General features: G+C 36.9%; 1 protein-coding gene across 1 annotated transcript in view; it reads right to left on the minus strand.

Moving 5' to 3' along the window:
* Positions 1-5,315: 5,315 nt before the first annotated feature.
* LOC113058278 (TNF receptor-associated factor 4-like) overlaps positions 5,316-20,838 on the minus strand; it is a 31,554-nt gene continuing 16,031 nt past the window's right edge. The window contains exons 2-7 of the mRNA XM_026226040.1: positions 14,471-14,522; positions 12,202-12,306; positions 11,758-11,919; positions 10,369-10,530; positions 8,690-8,845; positions 5,316-7,536 (exon numbers count right to left, since the gene is read on the minus strand). Of these exons, the coding sequence (XP_026081825.1) occupies positions 6,898-7,536; positions 8,690-8,845; positions 10,369-10,530; positions 11,758-11,919; positions 12,202-12,306; positions 14,471-14,522 (1,276 nt within the window). The 3' untranslated portion in view covers positions 5,316-6,897. The remainder of the gene's footprint in view (positions 7,537-8,689; positions 8,846-10,368; positions 10,531-11,757; positions 11,920-12,201; positions 12,307-14,470; positions 14,523-20,838) is intronic.

The following is a 20,838-nucleotide window of genomic DNA, read 5'->3' on the forward strand; positions in this document are numbered from 1 at the left end:
TTTATAATCAGGGATCAATGAACAGAAACTAAGCGTGAAGTGGAATGTGTAAGTTAAAACGTTCATTGTTTACTTCACATTTACTTGTATGTACCATAATAACTGACAGAAATAGACAATTTTCAATGTAATGTGTCATATTAACAACCTGTTAGCTTAGCTGATTACCTGTTAACCTGCAGTGGGTGGTTGTTGGTAACATAAACATACAAATATCTAAGTAATAGCTGAACTACTATACTTTAATTTCATACTCAGTTAAGAGACAAAGAGTGCTTAATACAATTACACGTTAACACAAAGTTAAGTTATTTAGCAGAGTGACAACCGCATTCTATAACAAAACTCACACCATCATATTTTCAGGACTCACAACCATGTTTTCGGCAATGTCCCGATGTGTAAACAGAACTGTAATTAACAGTTTGTTGTCTGTTGCCATACAAAGTGAACGCCTCATGCTACATGCGAATGTCTTTTGAATGTTTCTGTGAGGTGTTTCATTAATTAACAGAGACAGTGATGTGAAATGTCACTATCTTCTACCACAATGGTTACGAGCAGTTTTGTGGTCTGCATATGACTCAAATTCTCCTGTCTCCACTCGGGTTAATAAAGATCTTAAGGATGAACCCACACTTAGCTGGACTCATGTCCAATCAACTGTGAGAAAAAAATTGCAGTGTTATAAAAGTTGCTATAATTGTAAATGTATTTACAGATGATATTCACGGCTAGCGTAAGAACAAAAAATTCAATTCACAGTAGGGCCATTCACACTGCTTTAGTTCCAGAACTAAATGTACAGTAGCTACTAAAGTACTGGGACGATTTTGCGTGAACTATTTCCCAGTACCATTTAAAGGGTTGCATTCGCACCGACCATGTGTACTAGGACATAACATAAGCCAGTCGACAGTGATGTCATTTGTGCGCCACGTTCAACAACGTTAACAAAGTAGAACAATGTTAACAACAGGAGAATGGAGGACGCTGTGACCGAAGCTGTGTTTTTGTTGTGTCTCGCGAGTTTCACAGTAATGGACATGGAATGTCAACGTATACATAAAACGACTGAAAGAACGAAAAGGAGGACTACAACTGGCAGTGCTACATTTACTACAAGTGCCTGCACTTCAGCGTCTGTCCATCTATCGCTGTTCATCATACTTGCGAAATAAGTTGACACCATTTTTACAGTATGTTTACTCAACGCTTTAAATCATGGCGGGTGAAGAAGTTTTTGAACGTGACTGGCCAGCCAATGTCTACTTACATCGCGGTTAGTACCTGTTGTGCTGGTTAGACCCTGCTCCAGAGTAGGAGCTAATTTGGTTCTCGAAAAAGGCAGTCCGGTATAAAAATCGCACCCAGTTCCAGCGGTGCGAAAACGGCAAAAAGTGGGTGGTTCCAAAATTAGTTCTGTTACTATGAAAAGGTTCCTGCGGTGCGAAAGGCCCTAATAAGTGAAGTCACATTTATCGTTGCTTGGTAAAAAGTCCAGTCATTTTTATTGGGATCAATTTAGGAAATTTGCATGAGGACGAATTAAGTTCCCTATGCAATTTTCATTCATGTTCAAGGTGATTATGCAAATTGTCTGCACTGACCGACAGTAAAGCGCTTGGTTTAAAAGCACTTCATAAATTACTACTGTCCTTTTTTGCCCGCAAAATTTAGGCCTTGAATATTGCCAGTGTGGCTGTACTCATTCTTACAGTAGCAATTGTTTGATAAAAATGTATTAGTAGATTTATTGATATGGTTGAAGGGCTTTTATATTGCCAAAGCACTGGTACACTTTAACCTACAGACATACATATATTTACTGACAATTTCATGTGAATGGAACATTTTGAGAGTCACACCTGTAAAATACTTTTGTGAATCCCATACTGAGACTTCAGTTTTCTTTAAACAACCTGTCCTTCATCTCTCATCTTCACTTCAACTATAAAAGCAACACTACCTCGTTTAAACTTACAAAGCTTCTGGCCAACAGTTTCCTGGCTCGGAAGAAACATCTCCCAGTTTAGCATGAAAAGACACATTCAGCCCGTCAGTAAGGCTCATTTTCCATGAGTTACAGTTCATTTAAGTTAGCAGGGATACACACTTCATCTGAGAGGAGTTCAGAAATTATGTGCACTGCAATTCAATTTATTCTATAATCTAAAATAAGAGCTCAATGATGCATCTCACCCATCATCGGCATTCAGCTTTTGTGAGAATGAAACTCATGCCCACAGGCTGTGAGAATGCCATTCTGTCTCTCATACCCAAATAAAGTGCCCTCCACAAAGAGCAGAGAGCATGACTGACGCAAACTGACTGAAAAAGACATGATGTCTGCTCCCAGGAAGCATGTGTGCGAATTCAACTTCACAAAAGACCTGCATCACTGTACACTAGTGCGTAATCACTCTGTTGTTTGCGGATAAAACATCACTAGTCAATGTCTATTCTTATCTGAGAGAGACAGAGAAAGTGAGTCATGCACATTGGACTAAGTGGATATTTAATTGTTTCGTCAGGATTTTTACGTCAAACATGTTGTGCATAACAAATGTAAATGTATGCATGCTGCTTTTGCTCTCATGGTGCATAGTGTCGACTCTGTAAAAAAAAACGAACATAATTTCTAAACAATTCCGCAACATTCTCTAATAAGAAATTAACTGTCCAGTGAACTCTTTTAGGCTATCAAAAGACATTGAGAGTTGAACTGATCTGTCTAGAAACACAGCGTGTTTATATGTGAGGTAGTGGAAACTCTCATGTGCATGTTAAAAACTGCCATGCCACTGTTGGTGAAAGAGAAAAAAAAAAACTTAGATCGAGTGAAGGAGAGAAAGAGATGGAGAAAGGGAAACTGAAATAGAAAGCTCTTGACCCCCTGCCGTTGTCACACTACAGGACGTCATCTTTGATTTGAACATCCTTTGAACTTCTATTTCAAAGCATTTTAGCATCCAAGGACAGTCCCAAACCCAGACCCTACTGAAAGCTCGTTGGAAGCAGATGAAACGCCAGTGATATGCTTAATTTACATATTACACAGTCTGACCAATAAAAACATTACTGTTGTTGAGATGAATAGACCAGATTATACTGGATGCTATCCATCGGGTTAACCTCCCATCAACCATCTAGCAACTATTGAGAACACCCTTGCATCCACTGATATTAACACCCTTGAAACAGCGTAGCAATGTGCTAAAACACTCAGAGTACCTTAGCAACCACTTAACAACACGCTGGCAACCATGCAGAATATTTATTTTGACAGACGTGCACCATTCACATTTCCTCACAATCACATCTGATGGAAACGGCTTCCATCAATAATGTGGTCTGTGGCAAATAAATAAACACAACAGACACAAGTTGTTCACTGAATAGCCAAGAGCAAAATCGATTTTTGTTATATATAATAAATAAGAATATGCTGAAACCATTTTCATTGTGAGGGAAACAAAAACAAAACTATTTGTTTGTTTTTTTTTCCAAAAAGGTGTTCACATGGTGTCTCTAACTAATATTTAATGTCCATTTATTTAGCTATTTCATCGTTGGCACTTTAATAACATCATATGTACATGATCAACCTACCATCTTACTGCAGCAATTTTTAACAAAATGTATTAGCTTATGTGCTAAATTAATGTTTTCCAGTTGAATGCATCACAACAGAAGAGTTAAACGGTCAAATTCAGGTCTTTAGAATGTTTTTCATTAAAATACCCTTCATTAGTGAGTCAGTTAACATGCATCCAATCCTATTCCTCTCCACATCACACAGTAACATTTTGTAAAGGAGTGTGCCGAGGGCCTCACCTGCGGTAGGAAAACACAAGCAGAATTTGACAGACAGGCTTTATTGTTGACATATTTCGTCAGTGAGCCACGAGACGCCTGAGCTGTAGCTGCGTCTGCTTCGCACGTGACTTTTCCGCTCCGAATGGGAAACATTTATGATCTAAAGTGTAATTAGATGTTACTATTCTCACAGAGCTCTGCGCTAGAGGAGCTGCTGTTTGAACTCCCTGTGCCAGGAAACTTAGGGGCCATCACTATGGCTTTGGGCTCTTGCAGTTAACTTTAAATAACTCTGTGTTCAGCCCGGCAGTGGAAAACGATACGGCTGAAGAAACTTTCTCAGAACACTCTCAAAGCCACTCTTTCAGTTATTATGTGTTGAAATATAGCCACATGATTTCCCATATTACAAAGTTTATATATTAGAAATCGCCATGTTCACATCTACAATACATTTCAAATGTAAAAGTCCCAGTTTCTTACAAAAAAACATGGGCAAGTCATATTTCATCCCCAGGTAATTAGAAGATTATTAAACGTTTATCTGATATTATACATAATATAATTAAATAAAACAAATAAATCATATAGATATAAAATAATAATAATAACAAAAAATGTTCAAGTGATTTTTCAGGGCCTGTCTCACTAATAAATCGAACAGCTTTTCTCCTCAGGGGGACTTGAGTAGCTTTAATATGCCTTATAAAAAAAAAGAAAGAAAGAAAGAAACCTCCCATACACCCATACAGAGTCCAGAGCAAACCTCTGGCACAACATCAAAGTTGAGCACGTGTCTGCTTCACTTCCTCCCTCTTCATCTCAGGGGGAGATCGGCACATGGAGCAGCGATGTGAGCGTAGTAATGAGATCCAGCCCCCTCTCACTTAGCGTTGTAAAACAAAGCCATAAAAAAACTTGTGCACACTTGGCACTCGTCATGGATGCTAAGAAGTAGCGTGAATGAAATTAAAGCTGCGAGATTATGAGACATTTCAGCCAAACTGTAGCTGTAGAGCCCTTTACAAACCTTTTCACATTTCTGTAACCTTTCCAGCTGTTTTTGATCTGATTGTTTTTTTTTTACCATTTCATAGAGATTGCACTCAAATTGAGCAGCTGATGCAATATTTTCAAGCGAACTGAAACTAGAAAATGACTATTCACAATATAAATTTCCATTTTATTACTTTTCCAGACTCACCTCCTTGTTATTCCACAAATCTTCCACAACTGTGGAAACACTGGCTGCAGATCATTTTACTTTATTCTACACTATTGACACTAATGCTTCACAAGAAGACTAAATCGGAGGACATGCTATTCTTCAGTTTGTTTCTTCAACAAAAGCTTCGTGTTGCTGGTCTTGTGGGCGGTTCCTGCGGGATTGGTAAACTTTTGCGACTGCGGGCCATGTAAACCTTGAGACAGCCAACGGTCACGTGAGAGAAACTGAGAGCTCAGAGAAGTTTGTTTCAGTGAGAGACGACAACAGATCTTGTAGACATTGTTTTATTTCAACTGATATTCGGCAAGCAATCATCAGATCAACATATAAAAACATCTGCACCATTTCGTGTCAAGTTATGTCATGGCGCTTTAAAATAAATACTTCTCGAGAGCAAACAATACAGACATAATATGCAAAATCCAAACCAGACAAAAACAAAATGCCACAGAGGTGAAACATAAAAAGAGTCCATAAAACTTCAACACACAGCCCTCGAAACGAATCGCCAAAAAGTGTTGTAGAAAATATCTTGAGTACTTTGTAAAATACAGAATCTTAGCAAAAAGGTTTTATATTTTTTTTATTTTTTCCAGGTTTTCTTGAAATCATTGTAAAATATTAGCTGGTATCGTAGCAAGATTAAATGTTGAAGAAGAATGTGCTTTTGCATTTTTTTTTTAATTAGTATTCACATATATAATAAGTATCAACAAAGTCCTCCACTGGTCTGTATGGAGCAATGGCAGCCATATTGCACAAGGCTCATCTTCCTCAGGCACATGGAAGAACTCTCTTCTCGTTCACATGCTGCGCTAACAGGCAAGGGTAACCATGGCTAATAGCGCCGCGCTAACAACAGCTATACGACCTTGCACTCGACGCGCTTTAGGGCGGCCGTGGCAAATGCCCGCACCTTTCTATTCATCCTCTGCCAGAGAAAGACAAAGAACAGAAAGAATCAACTGAGCATGTGAGTCCAGAGTTCACATTCGAAATCATCCTCCGTTTATGACATGTTTTTCACATTTTAGTTTTTTCACATATTAAAAAAAATTTGGTTCCTTTCGCTCGTCCATCCGTCTCAACACAACAAGCCCTCGCACGCTGGTTAAGAATATATGTTACAGTACAAAACCTGGTCCACAACCTCACCATCACCCTCAGACTGAATGTAAACAAGCTCTCGCATGGCTTTCGATCCGAACCGGAGTGCATGAACTTCAAAAATGTGTCGTTTTCCAACGTACAGTAACAAAAAAAGCTTTAGCACCTCGGAATCGGTCCTAATGTTAAAAAACATAACTTGTCAAGTACTACAATGCATCAAACAAGTCTCGAACTGCTAGAGTAACTTATACATTTAGTTCACAGCCGTTGAAGTTAGTTTACGTAAAATTAGCTAAACTGGAAAAAAGTTCTGTTGAGTTTCTTTTCAAGGACCGATGCTGGGCGAAAGTGTGTACACAAAAGGGTAAAAAGAGGATTAGTGTGTGTACGCCTAATGCCTGCAGTCGTATCCCAGAGCTCCGAAAAACATTCTCAAAGTGCAAAGCTTACGAATAGCCTTTCACAATCCGCTTCAACCGTTTACTTTACATCTGTGAGTAAAATAACATTTAAATTAAAATAAATGTTCTAGGCACTACTGAATGTCCAAAGGCATTGCTGTAGATTGAGGAAGAGAGTGCTGGAAAGCAAATCCAAAAGTGATGACTTTGTGAAACACTTCTACGTGGAGATACGGACCCCAGTTGAATAACCAGACAGACGAGCTCCGAGTCTTTCGGCAGAGTTTCTGACAGGGTCCACAAAGACATACGTCAAGACAAATCGTCACTCGAACAGTCTCAAGCCATGATTTTTTGCGGGATCTCTATGGAAGCTTTGAGGAAGATGGAGTTGTCGCGAATGTAGTTCCTCTTCTTGATCTCCTCGTGCGAGATGAACTTGGGGTAACCGAAACCCAGCGTGCTCTCGTCCAGCGAGTTTCGGCTGCTGCTGCTGCACGGTTTCTGGAAGTTCTTCCAGTTGGGATCAGGGTTGAAGGTCTCCGTGATATGCTGAGGTTTGGACAGCGACGGGTCACTCTGGTCCAAAATGGAGAAGGTCACCTTGTAGGAGAAGGGCCATTCCAGCAAGCTGTCGTACTCGCCGGGCAGCACGCGGATGTAGATGGACAGATGCGAGCCCTCGCCACTGCCGTTACCGTTCAGGAAGGCGGACACCTGGAGCTTGTAGCCGTAGCGGTGCGTGTAGAAAGGCGGGCTGAAGAACTCGTGGTTGTTGCGGAGTTTGGCCTCCTGCAGCTTGCGCGAGTAGTCGGTCAGTTTCCAGATAAGGACGCCGTCGTGACTCACCGACAGCTCTTCCATGTCACGTCTCAGCTCCATGATTTCCTGCCGCTGCCGTCCCACCAGATTACACATCATGGTCAGGTGGGACTTTGTGCTCTCTTCCAGGTGACGTCCAATTGCCAACTTTGGGCACTATAAACCAGAGCAAAGAAGCATAGTGTGAATTGGCTTGCAGTTCTCATCTGCATAATGCTATTAGCATAACTATAGACCTTGATCATCATTATAGACATCATATTTAATTTGAGACAATAACAATCAGTAAGTCAATGTATCAGTGTAATAATTAAAAAATATAAATGTAAATAAAACATTTTTTTACTGAGAATAAACAGCCGTATTCAAAACGTTTTCTTAAATTTGTTTAAAAATGTAACGTAGATAATTTAAGAATAAATTATTTGATAAATCATTTAAAAATATAAAACATTTCAAAATTACTTGTTTTTAAATAAACCAATTTTAAATATGTATGTTTATTTACTGTTATTATTTTATTATCTACCTACATTGTTCAGTGTATTACTGAAACAATAAAATGTAAATAAATTAATAATATAATAATTAATAATATACAAACAAACATTTAAAAATTATTATTTAATATCTGTCAAATAATAAAATGAAACATTAAAAAAATAAAAGTAAAAAAAAAATAGCTTCTGATTATTAAATAAAACATTTTAAATATTTGTCAATTTGAAAAGTGATTCATTAATCTTTTACTGTTTTTATTTTAATTTTTTTACAAATATTTTACTGTTACATTTAACTACATTTATTACATTAAACCGTTGTCCTATGTCTATTTATTTGATCACTTAAAAAGTGATTTAGTAATTATTTTACTGTTACATTTACTTCAAGTAAAAATGTAAATAAATTAATGAAGTATTTTTTTTACAAAGTTTTTAAACATGATGAATTTAACATGTTTTAAATATTGATTTATTGTTTCCATTTAAAAGTGACTTATTTGCATTTTTTTAAATTATAAATTAATAACTTCTTTTAATTTTAAGTAGCACTGCTATTCTTCTATACTTTCAGGTCTATATACTGCAAGTAAAGGCAAAAGACCAGAAATGCATAAATGCATAAAACTTATTTCCCCAAATTCCCTTGATCTCAAAAACTAGAAAAGATGAAATATCATAGAAGACATCCCATCCTTAAGCATCAAAGAATTTGTTTACTAACATGGACACAATTTTTACAGGTGTAAAAAACAGGAAAACTGCATCGGAATCAGGGGAATTCAGTGAAGTTACAGCACAGGACTCACTCTGTGTTTGCAGCCAGCCTCCTTGAAGGGGCAAAGGACCAGCGCACTGCCACAGCTCTCCTTCACGTGGTTGGCCAGATCCTCACGTGCGATGTTCGGGGTGCCGCACTGATTAGGACACTGCACAGGGAAGCGAGGGCAGTGGTACTGGTGGTTCTGGGGGATGAAAGGCAACAGTCAGAATTGACCTGAATCTGTAGGTTGAGCTGGGATTTCTTTAGCAATAACAGCTTGAGCATTGAGGCGTGAGAATTAAAATACGCATGGATTCATGAAATCATCATGAGTTCATCTATAAGAATCACTGAACTCGTGTTCCTGTACCTCAACTGCTGGAGCATGACACCATGGGTTCAGTTCCCAGGAAACACACACTGATACATATTTAGGCTTTGGATTAAAGCGTTGGTCAAATATCAGTCATAAATGATGCATCAAAAAGCACACACACATACATATATATATATATATATATATATATATATATATATAAACTTCAGCTCCAATTTTGTAATAATATAATATTATGTAATATTACCACACAAAACAAATGTGAAATTAATGTGTTATTTAATAATGAGCTATTCTAATATTTCACTGTTAAATCTAAATATACTTAAGAAAATCGAATAATAATAATTATTATTTTATTTTACAGTACAGCTCCAAAATTACAACATTAATATTTATGCCTCTCTTAATTTCTGCATTTTCGAACATTTAACCATTGAGCTTTTACATAGATTTTTATAAATCAATAAAAACGCAAAGGAAATGTTAAAGTGTCTCTTCTATTAATAACAGCCAGTTTCTAAGCGCTTCTGCTCAATACAAGTTTGGAAAAATGGCTTATGGATGTTTCATTTCCAAATGCACATTATAAGCAGGACCCAAACTTCGAGCAGATGAATAGAGTTCATGCGGAGCAGCATTTACTGAGAACCAAGCTGCTCTGAAACACTGAAAACACAGGATCATGAGCTGCTCGCATGTCATTTTATTGAAATAAATTGCAACAGTCGAGATCTAATAATCACACTAAGGCACATTGCAATCATTGTTTTATTTGGGTTAATATTGCAGCCCTATTCAGTGTAATTAAAAACATTTTATTTAACAAAATATTCGTGTTTTCTGGATTTTATGCTCAGTAGGCTATCAACCTGTTAGCTTAGAGACATACTAACATCAGAATCCACTGAAATCAACAACAAGTCTAGTTTTTCTTTCAGAGCGTTGAAGTTGGTCACTAATGAGGACAGATGTAGCGAAGCAGCGCACTAGGCTTCAGAACAGAGCTGGTGTGTCCATCAGCCAGGCAGCTGAATCTCACAGTGTTTCCAGGATGTTTACCGCCATGTGTGCGAACGCAGGTGTTATAAGAAGAAGCTAGGCCAGCCCAAGCTGTGGTTGGCACCAAACCCAGAATTTAGTTTGAAAGCCAGTGTTTATGTAGTCACAGGCCCACTGCCATCCCACTCTGTGCAGCCTCAAAACCCCTTTAATTCACCACTGAGCGGCTACTGTTCCATTCACACTCGCCGCTGGCCGTGCGCATAGAAAGATCAACAGTCAACACTATCTGCATCCATTTTTCTATCGTACAGATGCAAGGCCACAGCTGAAGTCAGAGTGCTGAAGGATTTCGATGTAGGGGTTTGCTGTGCCGTGTCTCTCACCTGGATGGTGTCGAAGACGAACTCTTTGCCGCAGTACTTGCAGGGCTGTGTGCGTTTGGGGCATTCGGTCATGGTGTGCTGGGATAATAGTCTCCTCATCATTCTTGCGCCACACTTGTTCTCGCAGTACACGCTCTCCTGCGGACAGATGCCCTGGTGGTTCTGAGAGACACGAAAGGAGATGGAGACGTCAGAGGAAGAAAAGAAACTAGATTTATTATGAGATCGGTCAATTCTAACAGCCCAAAATCTGCAGACAGACTCTGATTTGACAAGCGTTGACCCACCCAGACTGCAAATTAGGGCAAAAGTCATCTACTGTATTCCAGCTGTAACTAGAATGCTTTCATGTCACAAAAGACCACTTCCTATAAAGCAGAAAATTCCAAAAAAAGGTTCTTTAATCATAAACTGAAACTATTTAGTGCAATTTTGCAGCTTACCCACAAAACACAAAATGCAATAAAAAGGGCCTAATTGTCTCTTTATACATTGGGAGGTTTATATTAGAAATAAGTGCCACTATATTAGCAAACTACCACCGTTCTTGTGCTACTACAAGACCAAATTGCCAGTTTGCTCATAATGAAATCACACATTTCAGAACATGGAGAAGCACACAAGCCTCTTTCTTTGTGTAGAATTCCTTATTATAGAGCACAAACAGACAATAATCAAATAAGAAAGCTAATATGTCTTTGATAATATGCTAATGCATCCAAAAGGCTTATATTTTAAACAATAGATTATGGCATGGATGACGTTAACAGGTTCCCTCAACAAAAAGCCAATTCGATTTTTCCATTGGCAGAAAATAAGCTCTGTGTCCAACACATTTTGTTCATCAAGAGAGTCTTCAGAAATGAACACAACGCCTAAATAAAATCATGAGGTGAAAGCTAAAGTTAGGCTGTGAAGGCTTCCAACAAACTTTCAGATTTTATTAAAAATTCACAAAATGGAAAGTTAGAGTAGTTTGCAAGTGCGCTAGTTGTGACAATCACATTTAGCCACATGTTAGCAAATTATCAAGTGTCTTTTTCAAGACACGTAAAAGCTCAAAATGACAAAGACAATTTATTTATATAACACAATTAATTACAACTTCCGTCGACCAATGAGCTTTCCACTAGGTTATTAAAAACCGAAAAGCACGCAACAAACAAACATTTATATTAAAATTATAAAATCGTACAAATATCCCACGTGGCGTATTACTGAATTTATTTTATAGCCACAAAATAGAAGAGTATTTTATATTGTAGAATAAAACCTGAAAATATCTTGAGCTTGTGTCGAACACACCTTATTTCAGCATTTAACCAAAACAATGTTCAATGCGAATTCGTTTAATGAAAACCCGTCTCGGCTGGGATTTGAGCGCAGTACCTCGTAGGCCTCTCCTGTGAACTCGCTCCCACAGAACTCGCACTTGACCTTGCGTTTGGGACAGTCGTGCTGCAGGTGCTCGGGCAGGTCTCTGCGGGTCAGCTTGACGGAGCAGCGGTTGGGACAGGGGATCACATTGAAGGCGCAGGTTGAGAAGTGGCTCTGGGAAACAAACGGACAAGTATGCTTTTGTAGTATAGATTTATGATGACATAGTTCCCGTTTTAGGCCAGATCTACCTAGTTCCCCCAAAACAGTTGCTGGTACCCATCGACTGTGGAAGTCAACGGCTACCGTCAACTGTCTGGTTACCAACACTCTTTAAAATATCTTCTTTTGTGCTCATCAGAAGAAAGTCAGTCATACAGGGTTGGAACAACATGAGGGAGAGTAATGGCAATAGCTACATTGGTAGTCAGTAATTGTAAAAGGTGAAAGCATTACCTGTAGTTGTTTCATCTGGCCGGTCCAGCGGCAGCCCTCTTCACTGTGAATACAGCGGATGGGCAGCGCCAGGATCTGCTGCTCCAGCTCAGGGTCAGGATAGATCTGGAAGACACATTAATCAACGTCGTCTCCTCTCTTCAAACACACACATTTATTCACCACTCAAAGACAGGACAGACATCTGGATTTAAACGTTCACATATTGACTCCGACACAGTATACGCTTATGGTTTCTCCCATGCTAAAAGGGGATTGTCTGTTGATATGATTACTGTAAAGTCACGTCATTCGATGAGGATTCAAGTGCTCGGAAATGACAGCACTGCTTGACCATAAAACATAATTGTGTAACATGCAAAACCGTGAAAGTGGATTTTGAAAGACTGGGAACAGAAAACGGTTTTGTTCAAAACACAAATACACTTCTACACTATCAAATTCAATTGCTGGGTGATGGATGAACTCAACTAGAGCCCGGTGAAACGAGTGCGTACAAGTGCATCTGTGTGTGTACGATAGATCCAGAGGATACTGCATCTTCCCTTCATCCATAAATTCACTTCTCCATCCTTAGTCCTCCTCCTCCTCCTTCACTCCTAGTCCCATATGCAGCGTCCCCCTCGCCCTCCCAACCACACACATACAAATTCATTTTCATTGACATGTTTTCTGTCACACTGAGATAAACTCTCCCAACTGTGCCACCCTGCCTTACAAACGACGGCTGAACATTTATGGAAGATTTGTAGATGAAAAACCCCCACAACAAATTAGATAAAGAACTAAATGTTTAAGCAGGCGAGTAGTTTTCAGTATAAGAAACATTTCTTATAATCATCAATATTCCAGGATGAGTAGAGTTACCCCAACAACTTCACACAAATCACAGTTTCAACGGATTCGTGCACTAAAGCTCTTTCCAACACAGAACAGGTTTAACTCTGTGCATGTGCTCTTACAGAAGCATGTCAAACACACTTTTTCTTTCTTTCTTTCTTTTTTTTTTAAAGAACACCGTAATAGTGCTGGAATTTGGATAAGTGAGAGATGACTTCATGCCCACCCCACCAAAAAAAAAAAAAAGTTTGATTGAACACATTATATGTAATTTACTGTACAATTATGTATGATTACATAGTTGCATTCTATTACTTGCAGACATTTTTTAGGTTTCATCCCACCATCAAAACATAAAAAATAAATCACTCATTCAGAGTAGCTCTTGTTAAATTGAAGGTATGCTCATCATCATCTGATTGCTCAGAGGTTTTATAATCTCACACACTTGGGCAGTGAGAAAAATGACTCTTTATTAAACGCCGACACTTTTCCCAGCTCAGCCTGATTAATTAACTAAAGAGCTAGATGAAAAATCAGCCAATACTTTAATTAAAGATTTGGTGAAATTCCTCCTTTAATGTGGCATGGTGCAGATTAGCTAAACCGCAGAGTAATAATTGCCTAACTGAAATATTTTGCAAGTAGGAGGCTACTGTATTAATATTTAACTCCTTCATGAAGAGATTAACCCTAAACTCTCCTTTATAAATTATACACATTTTTGCCACACATCAGTGATTCTCAACCTGATGTTTGATTATGTATACACACACACATACATTTTTCCCCCTGTTCTTTTCAATTTAGTAACATTATAGACACTTTTTTTTTTTACTTAATGCACAATTGATGTCCAACGGTGTACTATTTGCCACTATATTAATTAAGCTTAAAAATAATAATTATGCTAAACAATTTTACATGAGTTCAGCAAAACTATTTCCAAACAACCTAGGACTGTTTAGATATATAGTTGTATTATTTAAATTGCTATATGGCAATTTAAATATATACATATAATAGTTTATTTTATATATATATCATCAGAAAGAGCACACTGCCGCATTAAAGCAGCATTATATATATTCGGTTATATTCTGAACTGTCCTCTCGGTCTCTTTTGACAGTCCCAGGGAAATGAGTGGCCTGTGGTTGTTCATTAGTGGGATTACTCGGGTGGTTTGAGAAGCGTGGACGAGGGGCGAGTGCCCGGGGCAGTCAGTGACTCACAAACATAGCCTGCTATTGTTGACACATTAGCATTTCGTTCACTCTCGCAAAGCCACTCGAGAAAAGTTGTACTGCAAATCAAGGCCCAGAGCGAGGCCGCTGTAAGTCCACTGGGATGTAAAGAACTGTGGGAGATTGCTCTGTAATCTGGTCTACAGCAGAATGGACCAGAGATTCGCGCCGAGTGCATTCTTACCTTGGCGTAATCCAGTGGGAGCTGGTCCTCCGGGCACTTGAAGACCCCCTCACTGCAAGCAGAAGAAGAGAAAGTGGTGTTTTCAGCTTCTGAGCAGCACAGAACAGATCAGATACAAATAACGGATTCTGTTCAGGTCTGTCATAAACAGCAGATTCAGAGTAAAAGCATCTGAAAATATATTGCAAGAGGAAACTAGATTTTTTGAAGAAGCTGGCGAGTATAATCATAATGTAAAATGTACTAATATTTTCCTTGAATACATGAGTGTATGCATCTTTAACATCATTTTCAAAAAGGTTTTAAAAGTTATACATTTATTTCTTTATTTTTTTGTCACACATGGCTTTTTTTCCGACCTGAACTAACCCTCCCTAGTTTTAAAAAGGTCCAATTGTGTGATATTTAAGAAACTTTTCTTTCTATGTCATTTCCTGTTTGTTTTTCTCTACATGGTTACTAATAAAAAGAGCTCTCATTAATTTAAAGCTGAAACAAAATATAAATATTAGATAAAAACTTTAATGGAAATTAGACATGTTGCCTTGGCAACAAAATTAAAAAAAAAGTTTAAGCTTTAAAAGTTTAAATAGGAAAAAAAATAGTTCAGATAGAGATAGCAAAATATTTTATTATATATAATATTTTTTTTTAAGTTTAAACTGAAATAAACAGTAAAACTAAAAAGAGTAAGATTTATATTTAAGAATTATAAAATCACATGCATTTTTTTTTTTATAAAACTTGAATTAAAAATGAAAGAGAAAAAACAAATGCAAATTGAAAATATTAATAAATAGTATATAAATAATATCTAATAATGTCTGGTCACACATCACTCATGTTTTTCTTCATTATGATACCAAGTTTTTATTATTTTTATTTTTATTTTTTTAAGTTGAATCATGCACATGACGGATGAATCATGCCAACGTTTTATTTTATACCTCAATAATATATATCTGAATTAATTTAAACACATAAATTAAAAACCTGCTCAACATAGAAGAGGCTTATTATTACATGCATGAATTGCACCTTTTAAGGTAAGTTTGAATAAATTCATTCAATGGGACAAAAAAAAGGGTGCCATTCATGTCTGTGGCACAAATGGTACATGATTGGTGGTTTGTTTAAAGCCCTCACTTTAAGTATGTACACCAGTAGTAGTGAGTCCACCATTAAACATTTCTGTCTGATTCGCGGAGCACCCTAATCTGCACTCTTTGCCCTTTTTTCTCAAACTAGGATGAAGGTTAATTATGTACCCTAGTTGTGAACTGCTTACAACAACGCCGAAAAAGAGCAGAGAGAAAGACACTGTGGTGGGACATAAAAATGAAAAAAAGAAGACATGAGATTCGTCCCGGCTGTGAGGCGACCAGCTGAGAGGGGCGTCGTGCCTCATTAGCGGGGCCCCTCTGGCAGCATGGGCCGTCCAGAACACTGATGTCACCATGAAATATTCACATGATTAATAATGGAAGTGACGGCTGTAGGGGGAGGTGTGTGTGTGTGTGAGTGTGTGTGTGTGTGTGTGTGTGTGTGTGTGTGTGTGTCATTGTGTCCAACTGCACAGTGCTGTTATTTACATAAAAAAGAATCCAAAAGGACCATCTGTGGAAACGTCCCAAGAGATGTGTTAATACAGCCCCTCTACTGCACACAGACTCTATACAGAGGCCATTAAACAGCACTGATCAGTGTTATTTTACTATTATTTATATACACTGCAAAACATTCAGCACAAAAACTATTTTAACTCTAACTTAGTCTAAAATTAATAGTACATTTCAGAATTAGGAAGAAATGGCAAGTAACACAGTGAATGAAAACATACAATTTTGAGGCAGAAAAACTGAAATGCGCAGCAATCATTTTTTTTCCAGTGTACATAACTTTCTTACTCTGATTTTTGTCTTGTTTTCCAGTACAAACATCAATATACTACATTTACCAGAAAAGCAAAATGACTTAAGATATTAAGACTTGTTTTCTGAAAAAATACAGTATCAATATCAAGTAAGTAAATCCTGAGAACGAGAAATAATCTCTGCAAATAAGGTAAAAATAAACTCAATCAAAAGGAAATACAATACATTTTGATACATTTTTCAGAAATCAAAACTAAATATCTGGTGTATATAAGTTTGCTTACCGACTACAAAATGCATCTTGATTTAAAATGTCTAGATATTTGTACTGGAAAAATAAATGATAAAATTACAGAGTAATTTCTGCATGAGCATTTATTTTAATATTGTATATTTTCATTATCATTTCAGGTGAAGTTTAAGCAATTTTATATCCTTTTGTCAGTTCTATTCATTTGTGTGTATTTTTTTAATAATATATATATATATATATTTAGCTTTAATTTATGTATATTTAAGTTTTGGTAATAAACAACATTTTTTAATTGCATATTACACTTTTATTATCTTATGTATGCATATTTCAGCTTCCTTTCAGTTAATGACTCACAATTAATACGATAGATGATAATGATTCATTTTTAATAGTTAACCCTACCACATATAATAAGAACATTTATTTAAAAGGAAAAGTGCACGGCGCGTTCAATATTTGTATGTAAAGTAAAAAAAAAAATGCATTTTGCATTATGATGAAACCTTGTGACAGGCGAAACAAATCAAAAATCATTTCTTCTCTGACTTTTAAACAAATAAGGCCACAATATCTGCACTGATGTAAAGGGAATGAAACATCACATGACGTAGACTGTCCCAAACCTATTTGGGGGCTTTTAACACCTTAGGTGACAGTGTGTCAGTAGGGAAGCGATTAATACATTAGGCTTTAACAAAAAAGTCAATCAATTACCCACAAGAGGAAGGCCTACTAATGCAAATACACTGGACTATTTCTAGACCATCAATGTGGTTCTGTTCAGCTTTTCAGATACGCTCTGATTTACAACCGAGAACCGCCTCTTGACTGATGAACAAACATGAGACAGAGAGGTGGACAAGGTACACCGGAAACTCTCGTGTAAATAAATGACTTGTCAGACTGATTCCTTCCAGAGACGAAGATACAACCGGCAGCCATGCATTAATCTGTTGCACGCCTCTAATTCGGACTGACTCTGAGGAACTGACTCATTTGTTGAGACTCAGCGCTGTTATGCTTCAGCGCCGTATTAGCATTTGTGTAAGAAGGACAACATCAGCAAATGCACTTCATCTACAGTGCTAAACACTTCGAAACCCTTGATGTCTGGCCCCTTCTCTATGCTTTGAAAGCCACGCATCAAGGGAATCTCTTACATTTTGTCTCTTAACTTTACAAGAGTGCTGATCTGACAGATTTGAGTTAAAGCGATAGTTCACTCAACATCAAAAGTCTGTCATCATGCAGACCCCCTAACATTGCTCCAAACATCAAATCTCATTCACGCTTGCACATATTCAAGACACGAAGTGTGAGTCAGTAAAAAAGAAAAATGCATATCTTTACATTTCAATCTGCTGCTCACACAAAAATGTCGGTGAAAGATTAACCCTAACACTAACCTTAACTCATTTTTAGGGCTGTCAAAGTTAATGTGTTAAATCAAGATATTGTTTAACACAGATATTTACCAAATTTTATAATATTAGTGGTTCATTCTGCTTTCTAAATACAGCCCTAGTTTTAAACATTAAGAAAGAAAAACAAATAAACATACAGTTCTATAAATAAAACAAATTACATGTTTCAAATATTTTTTCAACAACATGCAGACCTTGATCTTATTTTATCTTGTTTTAATATTCTTTAAAAAAAAATTTTCATACTGTTTTAATCATTTTTAACACACACACACACACACACACACACACGATTTATATTTCACATAAACTGCAGATTTATTTTCTTTTTACTTTTTACTCATCATAGAATTGTGCAAAAAATGTATCACAGTTTCCAAAAAAAAAAAAATTAAGCAACACAAATGTTTTCAGCATTGATAATAATAATTCCTTGATCAGCAAATCAGCATATTAGAATAATTTCTGAAGGAAATTTTCATCAGATAAATTAATTACATTTTTAAATATATTAAATATAAAACAATTATTTTAAACTGTAATCATATTTTTACAATTTCAATGTATTTTTGATCAAATAAATGCAGCCTTAGTGAGACTTCTTTCAGAAACATAAAAAAAAAATATGTCTACAATATAATATAACACAATACAATATAATACAATATGGCAGTCAAGTCAAGTCAAGTCTCCTTTATTTATATAGCACTTTAAACAAAAAAGATTGTGTCAAAGCAACTGAACAACATTCATTAGGAGAACAGTGTGTAAATAATGCAAAATGATAAAGGCAGTTCATCATTGAATTCAGTGATGTCATCATCCAGCTCAGTTCAGTTTAAATAGTGTCGGTGCATTTATTTGCAATCAAGTCAACGATAATCGCTGTAGATGAAGTGACCCCGACTAAACAAGCCAGAGGCGACAGCTGCAAGGAACCGAAACTCCATCGGTGACAGAATGGAGAAAAAAAACCTTGGGAGAAACCAGGCTCAGTCGGGGGGCCAGTTCTCCTCTGACCAGACGAAACCAGTAGTTCAATTCCAGATTGTGCAGAAGAATCATCCGTTTCCTGTCACAATATCCTTTTAAGGTACTCAAAACTCCCCCACTCTAAATCACATGTGAGCCTTGGGGCAAATAAGTGAAAGTGGCGTTCCTCCAGCACGCAGGCCAGACTGACAGATGCTCTGCTAGAAAGAGATGAAGGCCCATGTGCTGTAACAGCAGGACAGATGAGAATGCCTGCAGACTAATTACATATTCATGTCTCTCACCCTTCATCTAACACAGAGCTTCAGCCCCTCTGATCTCTCTTGAACATCGTCTTCTACTTCCTGTGGGCACATCAGGGTCAGATCTGTAGTATTAACAGAGCTCTTCACTTCTTATCAATGATTCTTGACGGCCTCCCAAACTCCTTAAGATTCTCTGCCATGGCCCCAGGTCAGATTACTGAGCCGACTGTCTGTAAAGTGATACAGATGAGGACAAGCGTCACACCTTCAACATCGCCTTTGACAGGCAGGCCACTGGGAAGTGGCCAATCGCTGTAGACAAAGCTCAACAAAGGGAACCTTAGAGAGAAGAGAGTGAATCTGAATGGCTTCTTTAGAAAGCAATAGATCTCTCTTTCTGTCGCAGAACTGTGAAGGTGTACAGTCATCGATTCAACTGAGTTGAATAGTAAGTGCACTCGAGGATGGTTGAAGGCAGTTAAATGAATCTCTGCCCTTGAAAAGTGCACTGCATGTTCACTTGGATAGAGGAACCACAAGTGTGAGATTTCAGATCTTACAAAATCATTCTTGTTCATTTCACTATTAAGCTTCTGACGGATCCCGATTCTACCTCACAGTAAAAAAAAAAATATAGACTTTATTTCTCATATGGTTTTGTTAAATCTCACAGATGTGACTGTATATTTTATCCCACAACTGCAGCTTTCTAACATTTGTGACTTTATCTCTCGCAATTGTGAAATAATTTCTCATAGTTTTCACTTTTCATGTTACTTCGTGTAATGTCAAATTTTTCATCATATTTAATTCATTTTTGCATCATAATTGCGAATTTCTTTTCCTAATCATCACTTAATTTTCTACAAATTTCACATTTATACTTCTTTGAATATTTCTCAAAACTGCAGCTTTATATATCATAATGTCATTTTATATCTCACAACTGTGACCTTCTCACATTTCCAACTATTTCTTATATTCAAATGTATTTCTCCTTGTATCATTTCTTGTAATTGTTAGTTTAGAGCTTACATTTACAACTTAATTTCTTGTAATTGTTTTGTGATTTCTTGTAATTGTCTCAAAATGTGACTTTATATCTCACAAATGCAACTTTATATCTCACAACTGTGACCTCACATTTCTAACTATTTCTTATAATTGCAAATTAATTTTTTCCTTGTTTTCTCAATTTCTTGTAATCTTTAGTTTAGATCTTACAATTGCAGCTTCATTTCTTGTAATTATCTCACAGTTGGGATTGTATATCTCACAATTGCAGTGTTCTTACTTTTGCATCTACTGTATTTCCTTGTAAATGTAAACATCGTTTTCCTTCTATTTCTCCTTATTTAAATTTGTGACAATTTCTTGTAATTGCAAATACATTTCTCACAATCATCACTTCATTTCTTTTAAATATGCTTTATATCTCACAAATATGATTGTATATGTCACAACTGAGATTCAAATGTATGCCTATTTCTAATAACTTTGAATTTATCAACATCTTCATTTTTCATACAATTTTCTCATAATTTTCACTTTATTTCTTGTAATTGTCAGTTTAGAT

Source organism: Carassius auratus, chromosome 40 (genome assembly GCF_003368295.1).
Source record: "Carassius auratus strain Wakin chromosome 40, ASM336829v1, whole genome shotgun sequence".
Classification (NCBI taxonomy): Eukaryota; Metazoa; Chordata; class Actinopteri; order Cypriniformes; family Cyprinidae; genus Carassius; species Carassius auratus.